This window comes from Leucoraja erinacea, chromosome 22 (genome assembly GCF_028641065.1).
Source record: "Leucoraja erinacea ecotype New England chromosome 22, Leri_hhj_1, whole genome shotgun sequence".
Classification (NCBI taxonomy): domain Eukaryota; kingdom Metazoa; phylum Chordata; class Chondrichthyes; order Rajiformes; family Rajidae; genus Leucoraja; species Leucoraja erinaceus.
Window position 1 is genome coordinate 15,819,380 of NC_073398.1, and position 25,158 is coordinate 15,844,537.

The following is a 25,158-nucleotide window of genomic DNA, read 5'->3' on the forward strand; positions in this document are numbered from 1 at the left end:
ATGATTTTATTTGGTATTTTTTGCCCACACTCCCCTTCTGATCATTGTTAGCGTACCTGCATCTGTCCTCTACCCAGTAAAAAACATTGTTTTTCCTTTTTGTTCCTAATTTCTGAACTTCTAACTTGCATCTTCAGGAATTCCTGCACGATAGTCAGCTTTGCAAAATAAAAATATCAATGAAATATAAATATGAACGTTTGCTATTATTATTCACGGAATAAATTCTATTTACGCAGCTTTGATTAATCACTACGCTAGTGGTTCGCCTAATTCAAGATGTGTTTGCAAAAATGTGGTTGCTAATTGAATCAGCGCGATAAGGGGTTATTATGCAGTGTGTCGGATGATGCACTGCTCCAAGCAATAATTAGACATCTCCGCAAGCACAGGCTGAATGTGAACTCTAGATGGCAGCAAAGCACAGGTTGTGGTCAGCCTGCTCACTGAAGCTCAGCTTGGGTTCTGGCAAAGTCACTCAGCTCCAAAACTCATTACAGCTTTGAACTAATCATGGGAACAAAAGGGAGAAACTGCAGCAGTGGAGTGAGAGTAACTGTCCTTGACATCGAGGCAGCATCTGATCGAGGAAGACTTCAAGGAGCCAGGCTAAACTAGAGTTAGTGGGAATGAGGGGTAAAAATCCCTCCACTTGTCGGAATCATACCGAGCACAAAAAAAGATGCTTGTTTGTGGTGGTTACAGGCCCACAGGGAATTCCTCTGGATTATGTCCTAGGCCCAATCATCTTCAGCTGCTTCATCAATGACCTTCCTTCAAGTCCAGGTAGACAAAAATGCTGGAGAAATTCAGCGGGTGAGGCAGCATCTATGGAGAGAAGGAATAGGCGATGTTTCGGGTCAAAACCCTTCTTCTTCCCTTCAATTCTAGGATCAGATTAGGGATGTTTACTATTGATTGCCCAATGTGCAGCAGCACTTGTGACACCGCAGGTAATGAAGCAGTCCACCACCAAACACAGCAAAACCTGGACAATATCCAGGCCCTGCGATTAGGTGGCCGGACAGGTGCTAGACAATGACGATATCCGGCAAGAGAAGATCCATCAATAACCCTCTGACATTCAATGGCATTACCATCACAGAATCCCCCACTGACGATATCCTCAGTGTTACCACTGACCAACAACTAAACTGGAGTAGCCATATACATAACATGGTTTCAAGACCAGATCAAAGGCTAGGAATATGGTGTTGGTGTTGTCCTTCGTTATAGAAAGGATATTGTGAACAAGTTAACAGGAACATTTCTATCAAGAGATCTTCAGAATCTTATCAAGATTTAGAAATTTTATTTTATATTTTTATTTTATTTTATCTCCTTTTTATTTTTTTTCCTGGATTGAAATGTTCCGTTAAAATTGTACTTTGTAATTCCCAATCTTCATAATCAAACATGCAATTGTTTCGTAACATTTTTTATTTTTGTGTGACCTGCTGAGTTACTCCAGCACTTTGCTTTTTTTGTTGTAAATGTTATTTAAAAAAAATCAAACTTAGCAAATTTCATCTATTTATAAAGGGTTTTCTGAAAAGTGTCAGTAAATATGAATAAGTAATGACAAGGATAAATTCTATTACAAATGCAATAAAAGTGACTAATAAAAATAGTTTAAATGAAGCAACATAATTTATGGTAGAGCTGGTCTCACTGATGAGCGCACAGTAATTGTTGACCTTGGTCCATCTTGAAGTTGAGTTACAATCCTTTATTGATTTATTATATGTGCATGGCAATGGAAAGTTTAACAAAGATGAAATACAAGACAGAATATCTGGGGTACACTGGGATATCCTACCAGTAGCAAAGAGAGCTGAGCGGATATTTGACAGTTTTTCCAAATCCTGCTGGTCTAAAGGGCTTGTCCCACGAGCATGCGACTCCATACAGCAAGCACGACCTGAAGGGCCGGTCCCACCAGCATGCGCCTGCATGCGGCAAGCGCGACCAAACCAGAAGCGGGAGCCGCGCGGAGGTCGAGTGAGTGACACGGCGCCGAGGAGGCTGCGGGCCGGCAGGCCGTTGCCGCGCGGAATTTTTAAACACGGTCAGTTTTTCGGAGCCCCGCGCGATGTCTGGACCAACTCAGCACAACTCCATACAGCTCCGGCGATCAAAGTGGGACCGGCCCCGCGAGGCCGTACGGCTCAAGCGACCACGTTAGGTCATGCTTGCCGCATGGAGTCGCATGCTGGTGGGACCGGCCCTTTAGGTCGCGCTTGCCACATGGAGTCGCATGCTCGTGGGACAGGCCCTTTATACTTTACAAAAATAGATGATTTGATTCATCATTTGGAAGAACTATTCCATTTCATTGATTAATACTCTAAACTGTACAATTCTGCCTTTGTGCTAATGCAACCGTTTAAAAATTGTTATTCAGCTGAAGAAGGGTCTTGACCCGAAACGTCGCCCATTCCTTCTCTCCAGAGATGCTGACTTACCCACTGAGTTACTCCAGTATTTTGTGTCTACCTTCGATTTAAACCAGCATCTGCAGTTCTTTTTTACACATCTCCTTAACTGATGCAGCCAACCTTTGGCTTCTGTTTTATTACTGAAGACTTTTGGTTCTGTGTCGTTATCTGCTAATCTATTCTCGCAGCCATTCTTACTTTCACTTACAGTTTTATTTTGTATATTTTTAAATTCAGCTTGGTTTCCTGTTCTATTGTGCAATTGACAGTTATCATAACATAACCCCATCTCTTTTATTCTCTGAATCTAGTCATCTATGGAATTCAAGCATTAGATGCATTGATTTTCCACTTGCAAGAATATGCCCTGTTAGATCCCATTAATCACCTCTTTAAAACTTCCCATCACTTGGAGGAAATATTACTATACATTATATTTCAGCTCATCTCTTTTTTTCATTCTCATCTCTTATGGTTTTCACCTCTTCCCTTTTACATTGTTTCAATAAATTTAGTTTTAATTTAGTTTAGAGAATCAGGCCCTTCGGCCCACCGAGTCCACACCGACCAGCGACCCTCGCACATTAACACTACCCTACACACACTAGGGACAATTTTACATTTACACTGCCAATTGACCTACAAACCTGTATGTTTTTTGTAGTGAGGGAGGAAACCAAAGATCTCAGAGAAAACCAATGCAGGTCATGGGGAGAAGGTACAAACTCCATACAGACAAGAACCCGTAGTCATGATCGAATTCGGGTCTCTGGCGCTGTAAGCTCTACTGCACCACCTCTGTGCTGCAGATTATATTTATTTCTGTTATATTTTCTTTTTGAGGTCTAGTCATAGAGTGATACAGTGTGGAATCAGGCCTTTCAGCCCAACTTGCCCACACCTGCCAACATGTCCCAGCTACACTAGTCTCACTTGCCTGCGCTTGGTCCATAACCCTCGAAACCTGTTCTATCCATGTACCTGGCCAACTGTTTCTTAAATTATGGGATAGTCACAGCCTCAACTACCTCCTCTGGCAGCTTGTTCCATACACCCACCACCCTCTGTGAAAAAGTTACCCCTCTGATTCCTATTAAATCTTCTTCCCTTCGCCTTGAACCTCTGGTCCTCGATTCCCCTACTCTGGGTAAAAAACTCTGTGCATCTACCCGATCTATTCCTCTCATGATTTTGTATACTTCTATAAGATCTCCCCTCATCCTCCTACGCTCAATGGAAGGGAGACCCAGCCTACTCAACCTCTCCCTATAGCTCACACCCTCTAGTCCTGGCAATATCCTCGTAAATCTTTTTTGATCCCTTTCAAGCTTGACAATATCTTTCCTTGGATTTGAATTGCTAGGTACTTTTGGTCTCCAGCACTGGGATCTCACTCAATATCAGCCATGAGCTGTTCTCATCTTCCCACGTCCAGTTATTGGGTTTGAGTTTAGTTTATTGTCACATGTACCGAGGTACAGTGAAAAACTTTTGTTGCGTGCTAACCAGTAGTGGAAAGACAATACATGATTACAATCAAGCCCCACGATAAACGGAATAACATGAATAACATTTAGTGCAAGGTAGAGTTCAGTAAAGTTCATCCAGGATTCTCCAATGAGGTAGATGGTAGCTTTGATCAACTCTCCAGTTGTTGGTAGGATTTGAGTTAATGGAATATTTGGAGTTGAGTGCAGATAACGTTTTCATGTGTTTATTGCTGACAACCGCAGATGAAGTTCACCTCATGTTTTTATTTGATCCAGCAGTGGAGCTTTGGACAATGAAGTTACTTAGCCTCCTTCCTCATTCTTTGTGAGATTCTCATCGTAAAACGTGTATGTGGCTGTTGGTCATGAGTTGATTCTAGGTTTATATCAAATTATGTCATTCTCCGCTTTCTCTCACCCAACATTATCTGGTAATATTTGGTGATGCTGCAACGTTTGTCACTTTTGGCTGACTATCACCCACTGCACTTCATATCTTTTCACTTTTGTTCATCACTACATTTTGTTCAAGGCTATGACGTCACCTTGCTCTGGACTTTTGGCAATTGCACAATAATCAGCATATTCCCATTTCAAACAGATCTTGTTCTTTTATTTCCCCCACATTTTGTAATCTTTTGTAAATGTTATTGTAAATCCCACATGATTTAATAATATGTTATTATTGTTGCTAAATCTTGTATTCCTGACTTTATTTGAGCAATATTTGACAATTCTTGATTTTATGGGAAGCTTGTTGCTGACTCACAGTTTGAGTAAACTAAGTGTTTGTTCATTTATTGATCTGAATTGGATAAGCAAGTACCCAATCTTTGCTGGCTCCATATAATTAATCAATTGCTTGGTGTCCATGGTCCAAGAAGGAGCAAAAAATTGGCATTGGGGCCATCCTTACCAAAGAAACCCTATCACAGGCTGTCATTGGAATTATTGTGGAGGATATAACTTAGACTGTTGTATCTTGTGACAACAATGCTTCCTAAACTTCAACCCCTTACCCCCAGCGCCAGGGTTTCCTTGACATCCACCAGTGAATATGAAGGAGACATCACGCTGGAGCAAGATGATGTGTCAAAATGCCCATTTCTGTTCTAGAAGTCATCTATTCAAGCCAAGAAGTCATGATTGTGTTTTGTAATTCATCTGATCTTTGAATTGATGTACATTAACTTTCAATTTTGTATCCAAGGACAGTTTGCTCTGGTTTGTCGATGTTTGTGGGAAGTGAGGAGTTGTAAACTAAAATAAGAACAGAAGCTAATTTTTGAAAGGCTCAATTGGATAATCACTGATTTGCAACAAACAGTGGCACCATGGTGCAGAGTTGCTGCCTTACAGCGCCAGAGACCCAGGTTCTATCCTGACTGCGGGTGATATCTATATGGAGTTTGTATGTTCTCCCTGTGATCTCATAGGTTTTCTCCGGGTGCTCCAGTTTCTTCCCGCACACCTAAGACGTACAGGTTTGTAGGTTAATTGGCTTGTAAATAGTCCCTAGTGTGTAGAATAGTGTTAGTGTATGGGTTGATCACTGATCGGCGCGGACTTGGAAGGCCGAAAGGTCTCTTTCCGCACTGTATATCTAAAGTCTAAGAACAAATGTGGCAGTGAGAAGATTGATGAAATTGAGGATTCAAAAAGTGTTTGGACAGAACAGTGCGATCTTGAACCTCAGATTTCTAGAGTTTTGAAAAGTACAGCAATTGCCATTAAAGGCCACAAAAAATGGTGAAACAGAAGAGTAGAAAGAAGATGGCAAGCATTGATAAATAGTGATTAATATTACAAATGATTATCAATAGACTCTCTTGGTCAATGATCATAGTCTCCAAGAGAATATTTTACCTGTGGACCACAAATGGCTCATGAGGTTCATCCAAGACTTACAGATGCATATTTCTCCACGGGAGTGTTAAGTCTGTATTGTTGACTGGGATCTACACAGATATTTTCTTTTAGTTCCACTTTCCATTTCCAGATATTCCCTTCTGGTTTCAAGTCAGCAGGCGTTCAATGTAGCTGGAATTGTATAAAACATTATTCAATTGCAGGAAGAGGTTTATTTCAGGAACTGGAGTAGACAATTAATGTGATGATTAGAGCCAGGATGTTTAGGCGCTAAAAAACTGAAATAGGCAGGGAAAAGGGCATAATAAGATTACTAAAAAATGCATTTATTGACTAAAAAGGCATCTATTTCCACCACCAAAATATGGTTAAAAATGATAATATAAAGGTATACTACATTAAATGACCAAAGTTGCCTGGTTGCACATATGTACTAGCATATTTTTCAAATTATCTGGTGTTAAACTATACTGTCTGTCAGACAGAATATGCTTCAGTTGTGAAAAACTTCCTTCCACCTCAGCTGAGGTCACTGGTGCATACCAGAAACAAGCTCCAGACTCTATATTCATTTCGATATCTTGTGCATTACAACTACCTTTGAGAACTTTAGCTATGTTTTGTATTTCTTCAAGATCTTGGTTAGCTAAAATCACTCTCTCACATTTACCTTGTATGTCTTTACCTACATCTCCAGGAACTTTACAAATATCGTCAGTTACTTTGTTGAAAACCTATAAGCTATTTACTAATGTTTTGCCACATTTCTCTAGGGAAGTGATCGCTTGTGGGAAGTTTGCAAAATTGGAAGCAATTAACACAAGATCACAAAAGAGGGACTTTTTCTGCATGATTTCACTGACGATCCTGACTGCAGCAGATTCTTTTTCTTCAAAACAGTTGATGATTTATTGTATCTAATCACAATTTGCAGCATAGTAGAGTACAGCAGAGAGCCATGTACCCCACCTGGTCAAAACAAGCTGAGGAGGTAGTGGAATCTCGGATGCCATTTCCTTGAACAACCCCGCACGTGACGGTGCTTTGAGGAAGATTTTCTTGACATTGGAAACTAGGCGATCGACATTTGGAAACAAGCTATGTATGTGCTTGGCAATTCTATGAAGTCATTGAGCTAAGCATGTCAAATGTATCATTTTGAGGAATAAAACTTTAAGAGCATGAGCAGCTTTTTTCATGTACGGAGCTGCATCAGTCACAAACAGAAGAACATTCTCATGTTTTAAACCTTCTGGCCAAAGTACAGCAAGTGAAGATGTAAACAACTGAGCAATAGTTGAGCTGTATGACGTTTTCAATACTTCCAATGTCAACAAATACTCCTTTGATGGTTGACCTGCCTCCAGTGTACCGATGACCAAATTGGCAACATATCTCCCCACAGCATCGGTTGTCTCACCTATCGGGATCCATATTTTGTTGAATGCAACTTCATCTCTAATTTTCTGCACAACGGTGTTGAAATTGCTGTCAACATAATTTTTCCGTAATGAGGACCCGCTTGGTATATGTTCCTCTGTCTATTTCTCTAAAAAAAAAACCTCAGAGATTTGTTTTCCAATTTCCACAGTGGAATTCCAGCATCAATGAATGCCTTGCACAGATCACTCGAAAACTCAGATTTACGACTGGAGCCAGCAGTAAATGTAGTGAGGAGACAAGCTTGGGTATTTTGCTTGGGTAGTCTACACCCCAGCGGTATCAACATTGACTTCTCTAATTCTAGATAGCCCTTGGCTTCTCCCTCCTCCCCTCCCCCTTCCCAGCTCTTCTTCTAGTCCTACTGTCTCCGCCTCTTCCTTTCTTTTTCTCTCCCCCCCCCCCCCCCACATCAGTCTGAAAAAGGGTCTTGACCCAAAATGTCGCCTATTCATTCTCTACATAGATGCTGCCTCACCCACTGAATTTCTCCAGCATTTTTTGTCTACCTTCGATTTTTCCAGCATCAGCAATTCTTTCCTAAATAGATCTTGGAGAAGACTGAACCAGCGGCCAGCGGCACGAACGAATGAATGGCCGATGGTGGCGCCCCCAGTTTCGCCCTGGTGGTGGAAGTTTTCTCGTAAGTTATACTATGTTAACACGTCAGTAATAACATTAATATTAATGTGTTAACATAGAAAACGGCATTGTAATCATGGTACAACTAGAGAAAATAGCACGACCTTTTAGCAAAACGGCAAAAAATGCTGATTTAGGCACTCGATCGTGAAAAAGGCATTATATCCTGGTGAAATCATCAAAAAAAAGGCATGAAAAGGCACGGCATTTATGGCAAAACCCTGGCTCTAGTGATGATTGATACGTTTTCTGCCTTGGTAAGATGGAAGGACCTGCATTTATATTGTGCTTTTCATAACTACAAAACCTCCCAGCTGTAAAGATAATATAATCTTACTTATTCACACAGTATCAACTTCTCAAAAAATAACTTTTATTAGATTCACGATTCAAGTGTGTTTTATTGACATTTGTCCCAGATAGAACAATGAAATGCTTACTTGCAGCAGCACAACAGAGTATGTAAACATAGTACACTGTAAACAATCTAATAAACGAGAGAGAGAAAAAAAGTTCAGTGTGTGTGTGTGTATATATATATATATATATATATATATATATATATATATATATATATATATATATATATATATATATATATATATATATACACACATATACACATATATATATATATATATATACACACACACACACACACACACACACACATACTCACAAATACACACACATATATATATTATAAGGGGGGAGGTTCTGGAGCGCTAGCATGGGTGCTGTGGGTCAAGTTAAGCACAGTGAGTGCAGGGCCAACTATCCAGTTCAATCCATTTCATGTCAAGTCAATCCATTTCAAGTTAAGTCAAGGCAAGCACAGGGCAGGCGGGGCCAGTCAGCAATACAATCCATTTGCTTTCATTTCAGGTGAGCTCCAACAAAGCAAAGGCAAAGCAAAAGCAACAGCACAGGTCAGGCGGGGCCAGCCAACATTACAATCCATTTGCTCATTTGCTTTTATTTCAGGTGAGCTCAAGCAAAGCAAAGGCAAAGCAGAAGTAAAAGCACAGGTCAGGCTAAACAACTCTTTTCATTTCATTAAGGGTTCACAATTTCATCATTTATTGCAAGCATATTAAGGGTTAACAAATCATAATTCATTGCAAGCACATTGCTGGCTAACAAGGCATTTATTGCAAGCACATTAAGGGTTAGCAAATCAGCATTCATTGCAAGCACATTGCTGGCTAAAAAAATCATTTATTGCAAGCACATAAAGGGTTAACCACATCAAGCACATAAAGGGTAGACTCATAGTGCTGTAGACTCACAGTTCAGTAGCCTCACAGCAGAATCAGAGTTGTGGCCTCTCCTTCACGATCTTTCAGAGTGACTGACTCACATCCAGGCATCCGGGTTTTTATAGTCCTGCCCTGCCCTGGAAGGGGCGTTACCTTCAACATGGTGATTGACAGGCGAGAGGACCAATTAGCTGATCTGAAGATTTTTTAAACGCTCATAACTTTTTTATTTTTCATCGATCGGAAAAATCCTCGGGGCTGCCTCAGCGGAGGAGGACTGTGAGTAGGATGGCCAAAATCATAGCAATATAGGGTAGCGTTTTTTCTAAAATCAATATACAGCGCAGGCAGGAAGTGGTTAAGATGAGACTTTTAGTTATATGTATATATATATATATATATACACATACGTGTACACACATACGTACACAAAAAACAAACCATAATTGTGCAATAATAACAATAATAGTCTATGTAGTTCAGAGCTTATTTGAGGTTGTTTACTAGCCGAATGGCTGTAGGGACGAAGCAGTTCCTGAACTTGGATGTTACAGTTTTCAGGCTGCAGTACTCTCTTCCCGATGACAGGGGTGAAATGAGTGTGTGGCCAGGGGTGGTGTGGGTTCCTGATTATGCTGACAGGCTTTTTGAGTTTTGAGCCTTATTAGTTACTGTAAATATAAATAACACTACTAATGACAACTGTTGCAGTACAATAAACATAAATACCACTTCTACTAATGACCTTGAATATTTTTATGCCTAAAATGCGAAGAGGATCCTTCCCTGATGTCACAAACATCACAATCACCCCAGAAGCTGATTGTATTGATTTCTCTAACTTCAAGTAACCCCGGCATCCCCTCTCTCTCCATCCCTCCCCCATCCAAGCCGCACCAGCTTTTCATTTTCACCCAACAAACAGCTAACCATGGCCTGTTTCTTTTATCATCGTTACTTTTTGCATATATTTCATTCATTTGTTCTATATCTCTCTACATCATTATCTATATCTCTCGTTTCCCTTTCCCGTGACTTTCAGTCTGAAGAAGGGTCTCGACCCAAAAGCTCACCCATACCTTCTTTCCAGAGATGCTGCCTGTCTCACTGAGTTACTCTTGCTTTTTGTGTCTATCTTCTGACTATTCTTACTCTGGGTTGGCCTCACATTGAGGTTTAGGGCACAATTTCCAGACTCTGTCCTCACTCCCTCCTGCAGTACAGTCTTTTAATCTGAGGACATTTATCTTGTTTGGAATACTTATAATTGGTCTGAAGATTTCAACCTCTGGGCCACATATCTTCACAGACCATGGGCTCTTGCTGTAGAATGCGGTGTCCCACCTAGCTTGTCTGCCTGAGTTTGATTAATAATATTTAAAAAACAGCTAGGATAAGGACCGATTGTTTTACAATTAAATGGTTCCATGCTAGAGATACATTCTACATTCTACTATCAAAACCCAATCCGATTAATGTTTTACTTAAAAGTATTTGCATTTGTGAAATTTCAGTCAAAACGAACCATTCTTGTAGAAAAAGTAACTTGCTGATTTCACGATTTTGATTGATTTTAATATATGCCCAATTATTTCTTCTTTTCAAGCTACAAAGAACCAATTACAAGTCTACAAACTCAGGTTCTAAAATGTCAGATGTTTTGCCTGCCATTTTCACAAACCATAGTGAGTAAGTGCTATGCTGGGCCTGAGCAATCGGATGAAAACTGGACATAAAGTGCTGGAGAAACTCAGTATATCTGGAGAACCTGCTGAGTTACTCCAGCACCTTGTGTCTTATTTCTGTATATAAACACTTACGGTTCCTTGTTTCTATAAGAGAAAATTGGGGCCAGTTCTCGGTCAGTGTTTGCTACAGTGAAAGAGAATTACGTCATTTTGGAAAAATGAGGGTGATACTGTACATTTAAAATATGATATTTTTAAAAGTCACATTTATTAAAGATGAAATTTAGTCTTGACTGATAATTGTTGGAAAAGGACAACAGTTCTGTGTTGAATTTAATGTAAGATTCATCCACTAGCATGGAAATCCCAAGCTTGCTGAACACGCTTTGCCAATAATTGTGTGCTTTGATGCAGAATGGAGTCGAGTGAAGGAGCACAGATTTGATATAATTCCTCAGTGGTTCTTGTTGTTGCTAGGTCCTACATAGAGTTTGGACTTTATCTCTTGTGTCACAATTTGTGCAGTTAACTACATGCTATTTGAATCTGCTTCTGAGAGCCATGTCACAGGAGCCCTGGTGTTCTCCACCTTTGTAAAATAGAGCGCTTTCACGGTAGACCATCCCTGCTCTACCACTGACATGCGCCATGGGCATCAGTTCAGTGCAGCCACCCGTCGCTCAGATGGTCAACCTCATGTTCTCAGGGTGCAACTGTGAAAATGTCCCACCAGGTTTTCCCTGTAAAACTGAAGCATTGAAATCAATGTCTGAATATTTTGTATGGATATATCAGATACAATGTGTTCTTACTCTGTAAATACAGGAATATGTACAGATTTGGTTAATAATGTTAATTATAAATAGACGCTAAAAGTTGATCATCGCTGTGATACCATAACCCATGGGCATAACGCAAAGGATTTTGCTTATTCTTATGTATGACAGAATTAAATCATCTAAATATATTGTGTTAAAATTTGCTTAATACATTAATATGTTCATGTAGCCTAGTTTCCATTGCATTACAAAGTGAGGGAACAGTGCACAGCACCATATGGTGCCAATTCAATATACAGAACCAGTGCTTTCATTCCATTGCCTGTCGTATTAAGCCATTGAATTCTTGTTGCTCTGAACTTACAAAAATTCTTAAGGGGTTGGACAGGCTAGATGCAGGAAGATTGTTCCCGATGTTGGGGAAGTCCAGGCCAAGGGGCCACAGTTTAAGGATAAAGGGGAAATCATTTTTCACACAAAGAGTGGTGAATCTCTGGAACTCTCTGCCACAGAAGGTAGTTGAGGCCAGTTCATTGGCTATATGTAAGAGGGAGTTAGATGTGGTCCTTGGGGCTAAAGGGATCAGGGGGTATGGAGAGAAGGCAGGTACAGGATACTGAGTTGGATGATCAGCCATGATCATATTGAATGGCGGTGCAGGCTCGAAGGGCCGAATGGCCTACTCCTGCACCTATTTTCTATGTTTCTGTGAACTGCTAAAAAGTAGAAGGTAGCAGTTGGTACCGTTGTCAGCAAACTCTACAAGCCTCTGATAGTTTTCGGACTGACTTTTTCCATGCATTCACAGCAATCCTTTCCTCTGTGATCTCTTTCTGATCGGCAATTAATATTTCCATGTCATTTTAATGCTTTTATGTCACCAGACCTCTGTAAATTCCATTATTGAATCACTAAATGGTGTCCAGGTGTTTTTTTTAAGGTGTTTGATCTCCAGAAACCAGTAGCCAGTTTAAGATGTTGTATCATTTCATTTTCAACTATCCAGTATGTAGTTTACTCTACAACAACGACAGCCCCCATCATCTTGAATATATCCATCAAGTGCCAATTGCCAGTTATATTCTTGACTTGCCAGTAACTGATTACAAGAAACTTGGTTTACAAATTATAGCAGGATCAATCGCAGGGATAACATTGAAGGAGTAGAGATCTCATTTCATTGGCATTCTGTCTTATCCATGTGTTTTGGGGAAATTCAAGTGGCATTTCAAGATCAGATCTTCATGGGACCATCTGATGTTGTATAGCAAGGAGGTAGGCATGTTGTAAGTGATAGGAGAAGAATCAGGCCAATTGGCCCATCTAGTCTACTTTGCATTGCATCAGTCCTTGGGAAGAGAATCAGGCACACAGTATACCAATGTAGCAATAAGGAGGAAATCATTTGTGCCGTCTCGTCTATCATTGCCGTGCCCATGACTCTTCTCCCTACCCATCATAACCAGGATTCTTGTGCAACCCTGGTGTCAGCTCCCCATCTCCCCAGTCCTGGGTGATGATCCCTATCATGAAAGATGGTCATGGGGGTGATTTGTAGATGTCCTTGTCATGCTTGATTAGATGGCATGCACAGATGTAACATGTCATTATATCTCTTTAAGATATGAAAGGAGAACTTTTCAGCCCATTGTGTAACCGATGTTCATATAAAAAAAACAATTTCCCACTAGTTTTCCCTGTTACCTGATCTCCCCACATTCCGTTCATACCCCCCCCCCCTCCCTCCCCCCCCCCATCCCTCCCCCCCCCCCCCCCCCCCCCCCCCCCCCCCCCCCCCCCCACTACATTCTACCACTCATCTACACACTGGGGCAATAAACCTACCAAACTGAGAAAGAATGCCAGGAGAGTCGTGCAGGACAGAACCAGGTCCTTTTGTGCCCAACTTGCACAAGCCGATCTTGGAGAGTAACCCAGGCAGTCACGGTGAGGGCATGCAATTTCAGTCAGAGCGAGCCAAATGTAAGGGGTGTAGGATTTGAAATAATGGTGAGAGCACTAGTTGGACAGAGATGATGTGTGTTAATGTGCTGCAGCGAAGCAATGGAGGGCATGTTAATGAGTGCTGGAACTAAAGGAGTGTAAGGTGCCGGCAGAGAGGATGGCAATCTTGCTCAATAATTAGAAGATCCCTTAAACCTTTGAATTCATGCCATGAACAGGCAGGGTCTGCATTCTCTTCTTTGCCCCCTGAATACCACAGAACACAAAGCTGTTTCTACCCCTTTTAGGAGCAGCATCTTCTTCCTCTCATAGAAACATAGAAAAAAGGTGCAGGAGTAGGCCATTCGGCCCTTCGAGCCTGCACCGCCATTCAATATGATCGTGGCTGATCATCCAACTCAGTATCCTGTACCTGCCTTCTCTCCATACTCCCACAAGGGCCACATCTAACTCTCTCTTAAATATAACCAATGAACTGGCCTCAACTCAACTACCTTCTGTGGCAGAGAATTCCAGAGATTCATCACTCTCTGTGTGAAAAATGTTTTTCTCATCTCGGTCCTAAATGATTTTCCCTTTATCCTTAAGCTGTGATCCTTGTTCTGGACTTCCCCAACATCGGGAACAATCTTCCTGCATCTAGCCTGTCCAACCTCTTAAGAATTTTGTAAGTTTCTTTAAGATCCCCCCTCAATCTTCTAAATTCTAGCAAGTACAAGCCGAGTCTATCCAGTCTTTCTTCATATGAAAGTCCTGACATCCCAGGAATCAGTCTGGTGAACCTTCTCTGTACTCCCTCTATGGCAAGAATGTATTTCCTCAGATTAGGAAACCAAAACTGTACGCAATACTCCAGGTGTGGTCTCACCAAGACCCTGTACAACTGCAGTAGAACCTCCCTGCTCCTATACTCCAATCCTATTGCTATGAATGCTAACATACCGTTCGCCTTCTTCACTGCCTGCTGCACCTGCATGCCTACTTTTAATGACTGGTGTACCATGCCACCCAGGTCTTGTTGCATCTCCCCTTTTCCTCATCGGCCACCATTCAGATAATAGTCTACAATCATCCAGTGTCCTGAACATCATCAGAAAACTCTGGTGCCCTTTCAGTTCTTGCTACATCCCCATGTCTGAGCACAGGGGAGCTTTATCTTTGCCTGCAGCCAGCCTGTGCTTCTTCTTTAAGAAGTGGTAGCTGACCTTAACTGAGTTCAAACACACAACCTTCAGTCCCTATAGTTCCCAACAGACAGCAATAACGTAACATGCTGGCAAAAAATGAATATTGCACATTGCCCTGGAGACTACAAATAACAGAACAAGTCCAATGTCTGCCAATATCAAATGCCGAGGCCAGCAACCAAATTCTGCTTTTACTGCAAAGTGGTTGTGGACTTTTCCCAATGTTTTGAGGATTGAGGATCCTTCTTCTGTACACCCAAAATCAAATTATGTTTCATATGTATTACTTGAGCACATTTTTAATGTTAACCATATTAATGTTGTGGATTCACAGGATAATGGTGCAAGATATTTGTGAATGTGATATTCAGCAGTGGTTGGAGCAGTGGTAGTTGTGCTGGGGATGATCATAATCTTTATTAGTTCCTGAACTGCAGCTACTGCAACTACTGTTAATATTTTACGAGGTTGTAAAGTGATGGGGTTAATGTGATTTTACCTCCAAACCACCCATTGACAAGACAGATGCTTGGCATCCAACTGACTTCAAAGAGATATGGTGTCTATTTATATATTATGTGTTGGAAGCAACTGCAGATGCTGGTTTAAATCAAAGATAGACACAAAAAGCTGGAGTAACTCAGCGGGACTCTTTCCTTTATCATCGTTACTTTTTTACATATCTTTCAGTCATTGTTCTATATCTCTCTACATCATCGTCTATATCTCTCGTTTCCCTATCCCCTGACTAGTCTGAAGAAGAGTCTCGACCCAAAACGTCACCCATTCCTTCTCTCCAGAAATGCTGCCTGTCCTGCTGAGTTACTCCTGCTTTTTGTGCCTATTTATATATTTTATTTGGACTAGGAACCCCAGGTATAACCTGCTTTACAGGTTTAATGCATGGACCATAGGAATCCTAGTTGCTCAAAGTTGAGGACAGCTTTGGGAAAAACACACACATTTAGCTCATGTGCCCAGATGAGCATGAGTGCTTTCCCCACTGTCTTACTCTTCCTCCCAATGTTGAACTATTTCCCTACTTTTAAACTCCCTGATAAGGATTGGTTATTAAAACTCTCTGAATCAATGAATCTTTTCTTACACTCCTCCCCAGTACAGGCAACCTTCTGCACTTCCACCTACACAACAGATCAAGTTTGCCTTATTTTAACACCTAAAAGATAAATCAATTATTATTGGGGCTGTGGCTTCCAAGAAGAATCCTAGAATTCCTCCTTTTTTTTGAGTCTTCTATATATTTTTCTGATGGAACTAATGTTTATGGCTGTTTTTAGATGTTTGCAAAGGGGGCTTCACACCTTCAGGCAGTCACAAGCAAATGTCAAAATAGAATTATAAAAGGTGTTCTCCCAATTTTGTTAGCCAGTAGTAGGTTCAAATGCTGCTGCGGCCATTATTTCTGCCAAGCTCAAAGGTAACAAGGAAATCCCCCGGAAATTCCTATCTCTCCCCTCAAACCCTCCCAATTTTGGGCTGTCTCTCCTCCTCCTCCCTTTCCTTTCTTCTCCCCTTTCTTCTCCCCCCCCCCCCCTCTATCAGTCTGAAGAAGGGTTTTGGCCCGAAGGTTTGCCTATTTCCTTCGCTCCATAGATGCTGCTGCACCCGCTGAGTTTCTCCAGCATTTTTCTGTACGTTCTGTAACAAAACTATGTTGATTTTCAAATTTCAAATTCTTACAGAAGCCACATTGCAAATTATTACAACAGTTCACAAGTTAAAACTGTAATGTGCAATGGATGAAACTGAAACCATATGTTTATTGTGTCAGCCTCCAGTCCAGTCCAGTGCTTATCTCAGTCATTGCACTTATGGTACAAATATTGGGGCCATTTTTATTTGCATTGGCAACTTGACCTGAAACAGCATTTGCAAAACCTTCCAGTAAAAATCCAGTCAGTACCAATTGAAATACTATGGGCAAAAATGATTAAATATTATGCAGAATGAAGGGGAGTATGTAGTTTTAATGTTTAAAAAAAAAAATGTATTTGACTTATACTTCAAATCGTGCCAATTGATGTCATTCCTCAGTAATGCTGGACAGTTCCAGATTAAAAATATACAAAATAAGTTATATCCTCTCCAGCCCTTTCCAGGAATGATAACATTCAAGAGCTTGAAACTGAATGATATTTTACATGATATGATGAATATCTCCATTAAACTGCACACCCATTAATTAGCTAAGATTTGTCAATCCTAATGGTCCTCTCTTCATAAATAAAAGTTGTGGTGTAAATGCTCCATTGCGTACTGATATTCTATTGTGTGAGTGCTTTAGACATTATGCCCCAAGGATGTTACTACCAAAAATAAAAGAGCGTTTGAAGGAAATGCTTAATTGTTGTTTATTCAAAGTACTGCATAAAATAGTCGCTGACAAACTGACCACTATTATTTGACCGTATAGTAGTCACCATTGATTATTCAAACAAATGCAAAACTTCAAAGGGGAACAATTAACGTATGGTCCATTATTGCTTTATTATCAACATCATACAAATCATCACTTAAATAAAAACGTTTTTTTTAATAAAAAGTAGTTGTATATGCATATAAATATAAATATTGACAGCAATAATTTAAATAAATAGATAATTCAGAGTAGGCAGTATAATTTCACCCACGAGATTCACCTACTTTATTTGCAGAGGGAGTGATTCAAGTCTTTTGCCTATGTGAAATGAAAGGCATGTACAGGTACATTGTCCTTCTCATCTCAACCTGTGAAATTTGGTAAGAAGGTAAGAAGGCCAATAAACTCATTTGATTTTTGAAGGGAGTCAATCAGCTGGATCTGCCTCCTTTGAGAACCAGGACTCCAAGTGGTCCTGGGTTGGCCTTAAGTACAGTATACTGGATTGCAAATAGACATTTGACACAGTTACACACACAAAAAACACAATGAAATCAAATATTTAAGGTAAATTGCAGGAATGGAAAATAAATATGTTGAAGAGTAAAATGCAGCCAATGCTGGTTGGGGAGGTTATGTGGGTGATGGAGTAGGACTGTGAGGTGGCGAGGTCTCATTGTTGAGACCAAGACCATTGCGGATTGACATCAACAAGCTGCCGCCAGTAACTTAAGGCACAGTGGACACATTTTCCAAAGCTATCAAGAGATTGTAATGTTATTGGAAGGAATTTGAGGCAGTGTGCTACTGGAGGCACGGAATTCAATACAGGCCAGAGTAAACTAATGCATGGACGAAAAGACAAATAGGTGATACATAAATTCTACAAATGGTTTTAAAGTCAACATGAATCAAGCCCCAAAATATCTCAATGTCTTATTAAAGACATTAAAGGCTAGACATTGAATATTCCACCTCGTTCATAAAGAATATTCCAGAGAAAGTCCTGGTTAATCAACAGGTTGCTTTGGTTGGTGTAACTTGATCATTTCTAGTTACTGGGATAAGGATGATCCCCAAATCCCGAGGCAGTGCCGTGAGAGGGTGTGAGGGCAGAGAAGGGAATAAAGACTCCAGAAACACGGAAAGGAAATATCTGAAAGATGGCCTTACACAGAGGTAAGTAAATCAAGTATGGAAAGGTTGAGTAATACTTTAAACAGTTTGAGCAGGTGGATGGATTTGGTCTAAAATGGCAAAGGGTGTTTTTTTAATTTCTCCATAGAATATTCGAACAATATAATCAATAGAATTCCAAGGAGAGTAGTGGAAGTGAGAATCTTGGAACCAGTAATATAAAAGTGAATATTCCGATGTGGTCTGTGGTCCTGTGGAGGGATTAACTAGGAATGGCTTCCATCCACTGTCATGGCTTTGTCATCTTCTGCCCTAACCTTGCCACCAACTCTTCATTTACCTACTCTTACTTTCCAATCCATGAACTGTGCGCCTTGCACAGCAATAAATAAATAGAACGGAACACAAGAAACAGTGCTTTGAGTCAATGTCACCACGGGATGGGTCTCTCAACGCGACCGGACTATCCCGTTAGCCCCTGCTACTTCTGGACAACTTCGGGCTCGCCTGCTGCCCGGACCTCATGCCAAAGGGGTCGGTGTCGTTCGTCTCTCTCTCCGAGCTCCGCCTGCTGTACGTTGCCGTCGGCAACTCGTTTTCTCTCGGCAAAAACATGGAAAGGGGAGGAAGTTCTCTGTTGGGGACGTATGGGCGCTTCTCCAGGCTTAGACTTAGCACCTTCTTATGCCTGGGCGAGTGGTACACGTTGTAAAATGTTTCCAACTGCTCCTCGTTGAAGTTACAATCATCTTCACGGTAGGTTGTCTGTGCATGAAAGAGAGGGAGAGAGATTAGCGACCGGCTCCTGCATTCAGTTCTGGGTACAGTGGGGAGATTTCCAGGAATGGTCCCTGTACCGCGGGAATACGGTTACAAGGTTGTCGAAACTGGGGGGGGGCACGTCCTTCTGAACAAGAGAAGACGGACTGAAGTAAGTAAAATGAGAGGGGGCGAAGATAGAGCCAGCCTGTGACTCTTGGTGAAGGGGTGACAGGTGTAACACAAAGAGCTAGAGGATGAAGAGAGGCATGAGGAGTGACTATTTCAAGCGGCGGGGATGTTGGGAATCTGAAGATAGACACAAAAAGCTGGAGTGACTCAGCGGGACAAGCAGCATCTCTGGAGAGAAGGAATGGGTGACGTTTCGGGTCGAGACCCTTCTTCAGACTAGTCAGGGATAAGGGGAACGGGAGACGTGGACGATAATGGAGAGAGAAAAAGACCAATGAATGACAGATATGCAAAAAACGTAACGACGATAAAGGAAACAGGCCATTGTTAGCTGTTTGTTGGGTGAAAACGAGATACCTAGTGAGACTTGGGTGGGGGAGGGATGGTGAGAGAGAGGGAATGCTGGGGTTACTTGAAGTTAGATAAATCAATATTCATGCCACTGGGCTGTAAGCTGCCCAAGTTGCGGTGAGATGGAAACAGGTTCCTTTGTGGCATTTAGAGAGAAGTGGATAGGTATTAGAGGGAGAGGTGTGCATGGCCGTGGACGATGGGGCTAATGGGTTGTTCTGTTGGGACGCGTGGATGATGGACCGAATGGCTGCTCCTGTGCTTTAACAGGTCTACAGGGACAAGCTGTGATTTCCATTCAGAATCCCAGGGAAAGCATGCTTCGGGGGAAGTGGGATCCTCGTGTTCAAAACCCGGGGCCCAGACAGTCTCCTGCAACCAGAAGGCGGGACTCACCGATCCGAAGATGCTTCCCTCGGTGTCCATGCACAAGTACTGGTCCGTATTCACGCCTCGGATCACCACCTGGCCCCGCTCCACTGCTTTGATCTCCAGTAGAGCTGCAACCAAAAAAAAACAGCCTCGTATTGCTCACGGCTCTGTAATGTAACCGAGGGAGCGAGCTGGAGACCCATCCCACATCCCACATCCCACATCATATTCTACCCTTTGACAAGGCGTTAAGGAGGACTACGGTTGAAGAGGCAGATTTGCAGGGCTGTGAAATTGGGGGTAATTGGAGGACACTTTCAAAAATACAGCACAGTAAGACTGGCCGAATGGCCTTTATCTGTGCTATATCGTTGAGTCAGGGGTGATGTGAGAAATTGCACCCCAGTGCTTTCCACAGATCGCCTCCTCCTCTCAACTATCCCGCCACTTGGTCCCCTTGTCATTCCACAATTCCCCCGAACATGTAGACAAGTGAAAGGAACGTTCAAAATCTGCGCAAATTGCCTTTGGAGAGCAATTGATAGAATTTGATGGAACCGTTCGGCTTAAACTAGAACTGAAACAAGATACATGTATTTACTGATATACTGTGCAGAGTGTTTAAGAAAGAATCTGAAAAAAATCGAAGGTAGACAATCTGACGAAGTGTCTCGACCCGAAACGTTGCCTATTCCTTCGCTCCATAGACGCTGTATCACCCGCTGAGTTTCTCCAGCATTTTTGTCTACCTACTGTACAGAGTGACTTGTTCTATTTATCACGGTTAGCGAACGGACCGGCGTTTCCACAATAAGTGTATTCCCAATCATGGGTCTGACGATTCCAGATGGTGTGGACGTTTTTGTTAAACTACTACTTGCCCGCTAACTACATTAGACAATCTGACCGCAACACGAGTCTAGTGTGACAGTCTGTACTACACGAACAGGAGAAGCTCAAGCCCAATTCAGATAAATGAAGATTTAAAGTTATATTGTCAGGACGTGTTACAACAATCTAAGTCTGGAAGCGCAGCACTTACTGTAAAAGTTCTGGGTGTGCGAGCTGTCGATGTGCCCGTCAGGGTTGATCTGTAAGTGCCTGCTATTGCCTTCCATGTACAGATGCTTGAATCGGACCTGCTGACCCCAGTCCCGCTCCAGTTGCGCCCCTGGGTCCGTCCTGACCAGAGGAGTTGGCGTGACCAGTGAAAACCCGAGGATTGCGGCGAGCTGCAGTATCAGGTGGGTAAACCAGGCGCCCATGTCTAGACCAAGGGCTGGAGCTGGGTGTGTAGAGCTCGGACCTTCTCCTGGTCAACCCCGATCGTTCTTCCGCTCCCGAACCCATGGCGCTGCTTTTAAAGTCAATCAGAAAATGACATCAGAATCACCTTAAACCCCGGCAAAAAGCCAGTGATGCGACAGCTCTGGGTCAGGCTATGGGTTTCTGCACTTGGTCCTTAGTGGGACAGTCATTTAGGAGGAGGGGAGGGGAGGGCGCTGGGGCTGCTTGCTAATTGCCATAGTTACACAGTGCCAGCCCTTCAACGCGGGCTGCATGTAGCAGGACCAACTTTAGCACGACTTTCTATTGCCGACTTTACATTCCAAGTTCACAAGCAACTTCTGGTAATCTCTGACCTGGTTACCAGCCGTCTGCTCGGCGCTCTCTCTCCCTACAACCAGCTCACTTCTGCCCAGCCTTGTCCAAATTCTCGCCTCTGTTCTCCCAGGGCAGGTGCGGCAGCGGGTTATCGGGAGCGCACATTAACTTTAACTCTTTTATGCATGATTTGAATCTCAGGAGGTGCTCCCGTCCACGTTAATAACCAGAAGCCCTGATTTGGAGGCGTTCTCCTACCCACCCGACTGTATCTTCCCAGTTAACATCGAACAATATTTGATTTCACTAACTCCAACGCCAAGAACTTTATTTGTACATCAATTTTGTTGTAAACAGCCACTGAAATCTGCCCTTCCGATAAACCGACGCCTCCGCAAAACGATGTTATCTTTTATTTGGACGGAAGATTAAATTCAGGCCAATTTCACAACTCTTGTGATTATTAACTGGGAACAATTTATTTCACTGGATGCTTTAGTTTCTTTAATTTCCTCAGTAAAGTTGCAGCGGCACACGCCAGAAGCAGAGAGTGCCGCTTTCCGCCAGTGTCCACTTCTCTGGGCGAACCGTGCCAGATGCACGGATCTTCCCCGCATGTCCCTGCAACGTGAACCTTGCTGCCTCCAGCCCGATTCTCACACCGAGGGCCACGTGTCATGCTTCCTGGAGCAGGGAATGCCGATACACAACCACTTCTCTGCCTTCACGTCCGACGTGTGAGCCGCTGGAGTTCCGCGGCCGCGTGTGTCATTTCCAGAAACGTGGAATGGGTGGCAGAGATTCCGGGAAAGTCAATTATATCAACGGTCACCCGAGGTCTGCAGCGTGGAAGCACGTAAAGGCATGTTTCGCACGAACTCAGCGTAAAGTTCTTACGAGTGGATGTCTACCCACTTTTTTGTTTAAGGTTTCTACATTAAATATACTAAATTCCGATCATTTGAAACGTTTGTTGTGCACTTTTAAGTGGACCATCTGACGAAAAGATGTGAACAAGTAAACGCATGTTTCAAAGCAGCAGTAGTTAAATGTGGAGGGAAATGGGTAGGAGGCGTTTCGGCTCGGGACCCTTCCTCAGAGTCTGAAACATCCTCCACAGATGCCGTCTCGTCTGCTGAGTTCGGCCAGCGCTTTATTTTTTAATTCAAGATTCCAGCATCTGCAGTCTCTCCTGTCTCCAGGTGCAGTTTAACTCTTCCATCTGCGAAGGATTTAAAATTCTTTCGGACTTCCAATCGACTTTAGTCAAATCAATTGGCCGTGATGAATCGAGAAATGCAATGAAAATGTCTCGGGCTTTGAAGTATTTTTCAGCAAAATATCAATTATTGCGTGAAAAGTTTGGACATTATGAAAAATCCGTTTGAAAAGTCATTTTAAAGTTGCTCTGTAAATCATTCGGGAAGGTGAGTTACTCCACAGCGAGTAAGACATTACAATCTCCACAAGGGGACGCACTCACCCTGGTGCCAGTCCATTCCACATTCCCCAATCCCAACAAAACCCCCCAGGTTCTTGGTGTGTGTCACTGCAAACCCACCTCCCCACCAACTACCCCCATCTCCTCAGAAAAGGTGATCTCCGACAAACATTTCAAGAAATCTAAAAGAAAAAAGGGGGAAAACGACTTGGTTACATTTTCGGTACCATTGTATATCTTAACATTGAAACAGTTTGGCAACCAAACCTCTTCACATTTCTGGCTGTGATGCCGGACAGTCTGTTGCGGCATAGGAAACAAACATTCTATACTGCAACTGGTCAGTGCACTTTTAAAGCTCTCACTGTGTGATACTTTGCAGGAAAGTAAGAAGAGTATTTTGCATTACACACCTTGCATTTAAAGTGAATCACTTGAGATATGACTTACTGGGCAAGTATGCATTTCACCAGAACCACCTGAACACTGCCTCACTGTTCAACATGCGTCGGTTCTCCGAAACTCTAACAATCCGTAACGGCTGGCAGTAAATATAGGAAAATAAATTGTATCAAATGGCTTACTCTGTAGTCATGGAATCTATATTGACCCGAATGCAAATAAGTTACAGAGCGAGATGAACTCAATGAATGGGGAACAGTCCCAAGGGCGAGATAGCCAACTCATTTCCTCTGTTCTGGAGAAAATTATTGCCATGAATTTAGAAATCTGCTACAGCAAGGTACAGCAAAATCAAATCAATTCGAGATTAAAATAAAACATGTGGCATTTCTTTAAAAGCCAAATAATGTTAAATTTCAGTGATATAGTTAATTCTATTGTGCAAGTCAGATTCAAATAACAAACTAAAGTAAAAACTGTCTTTCAACGATTAGGATCGATTTCTAAACTGCATTCTGAGTCAAACTTCAGCAGTGATATAATTCTGAGATGCCAGATGTGAGACTATTATACAGAGAGCAGATATCAATCGGAATCATAGTACAATACAACATGCAGAAAATCTTCCCCAAAATGGATTGATACGAAAAAAAATTTAGCCAAGCATTTTGCGGTATTACACCATTGGCGTAAAAGTTAGTGAGGAACCTAGGGATCATGGAAATACCGTAATTGCAAGAGAGCTGGGTTGAGAAATAGACAAGTATTGTCCAGGGTGCTGATGAGGTCACACCTGGAGTTCTTGTTCAGGAAATAATATTTTGGATTGGAGGTAACCCAGCTAATTCCTGGGATGAGAGGGTTGTCTGTCACAGATGGCTAAAACATAGATCTACCTTCTCTGGAGTTTAGAAGAATAAGGGGTGACATCTTACTGGAACATAGAAGATCCTGAGGGGGTTGTGAAGGTTCAGATCCTGAGATGAGTGTGTAGATGTCAATGAAGGATCTGGAATGAGTGGACATGATTCCAAGAGGGGAGCATGGTCATTTAAAGTGAGGAGAGTGGGGATTCAGAGTCACTGTCATCGAGTCATTGGTTCTTGGAAACAGGCTCATCTGCCCAACTCGTCGATGCTGCCCCATCTGAGCCAGTCTCATTTGTCCGTGTTTGCCCCAAGTCTCTCTCAACCTTTTCTATCTATGTACCTATCCAAATGTCTTTTAAATGTTGTATTGTACCTGCTTCAACCACATCATCTAACAACACATTCAATATATGTACCACCCTGTGTGTGAAAAGTTGCCTCTTGAGTTCCTATTAAATCTTTCCCTCCTCACCTTAAGCTTCTTGATTCCCCTACCCTGGAAAACACTGTGTGCATTCATCCCTATCTCTGTCCCTCATCATTTTATGCACCCTCAGTAAGATCACCCCTCATTAGCTGCAAGGAATATACTCATAGCCTGCTCAATCTCTTACTGTAACTCAATACCTTGAATTTGGCAACATACTCATGAATAATTTCTGCACCTTCTCCAGCTTAATGGCATTTGACCAAAATAAAACACAATACTCCAAGTCCAGCCTCACCAATATCATGTACAATTGCAACACAACATCCCAACCTCTATAGACACAAAATGCTGGAGTAACTCAGCGGGACAGGCAGCATCTCTGGAGAATGGGTGACATTTTGGGTTGAGACCCTTCTTCAGACTCTCTGAAGAAGAGTCTCAATCTAAAACGTCACCCATTCCT

At 42.1% G+C, this 25,158-nt stretch overlaps 2 protein-coding genes across 2 annotated transcripts in view; one reads left to right on the top strand and one right to left on the bottom strand.

Moving 5' to 3' along the window:
- Positions 1-25,158, top strand: part of ndufa9a (NADH:ubiquinone oxidoreductase subunit A9a) — a 170,540-nt gene that overhangs the window by 709 nt on the left and 144,673 nt on the right. The gene's annotated exons all lie outside the window — the stretch shown is intronic.
- LOC129707752 (fibroblast growth factor 19-like) lies at positions 16,987-21,621 on the bottom strand. The gene is made up of 3 exons (XM_055653018.1): positions 20,991-21,621; positions 19,973-20,076; positions 16,987-19,039 (listed from the first exon to the last, which is right to left on the bottom strand). Exons 1-3 carry the CDS (start codon positions 21,211-21,213, stop codon positions 18,746-18,748), a joined length of 621 nt encoding a protein of 206 aa, XP_055508993.1. The 5' UTR covers positions 21,214-21,621; the 3' UTR covers positions 16,987-18,745.

Bases quoted from the DNA above. Each gene is read 5' to 3' on its own strand.
- LOC129707752 (XM_055653018.1), bottom strand. From the start codon at position 21,213: ATGGGCGCCTGGTTTACCCACCTGATACTGCAGCTCGCCGCAATCCTC. The intron at 20,077-20,990 runs GTAAGTGCTGCG...TTTTGGTTGCAG, and splicing joins GCACACCCAGAACTTTTACA to CTCTACTGGAGATCAAAGCA. The intron at 19,040-19,972 runs GTGAGTCCCGCC...TTTCATGCACAG, and splicing joins AGGGAAGCATCTTCGGATCG to ACAACCTACCGTGAAGATGA.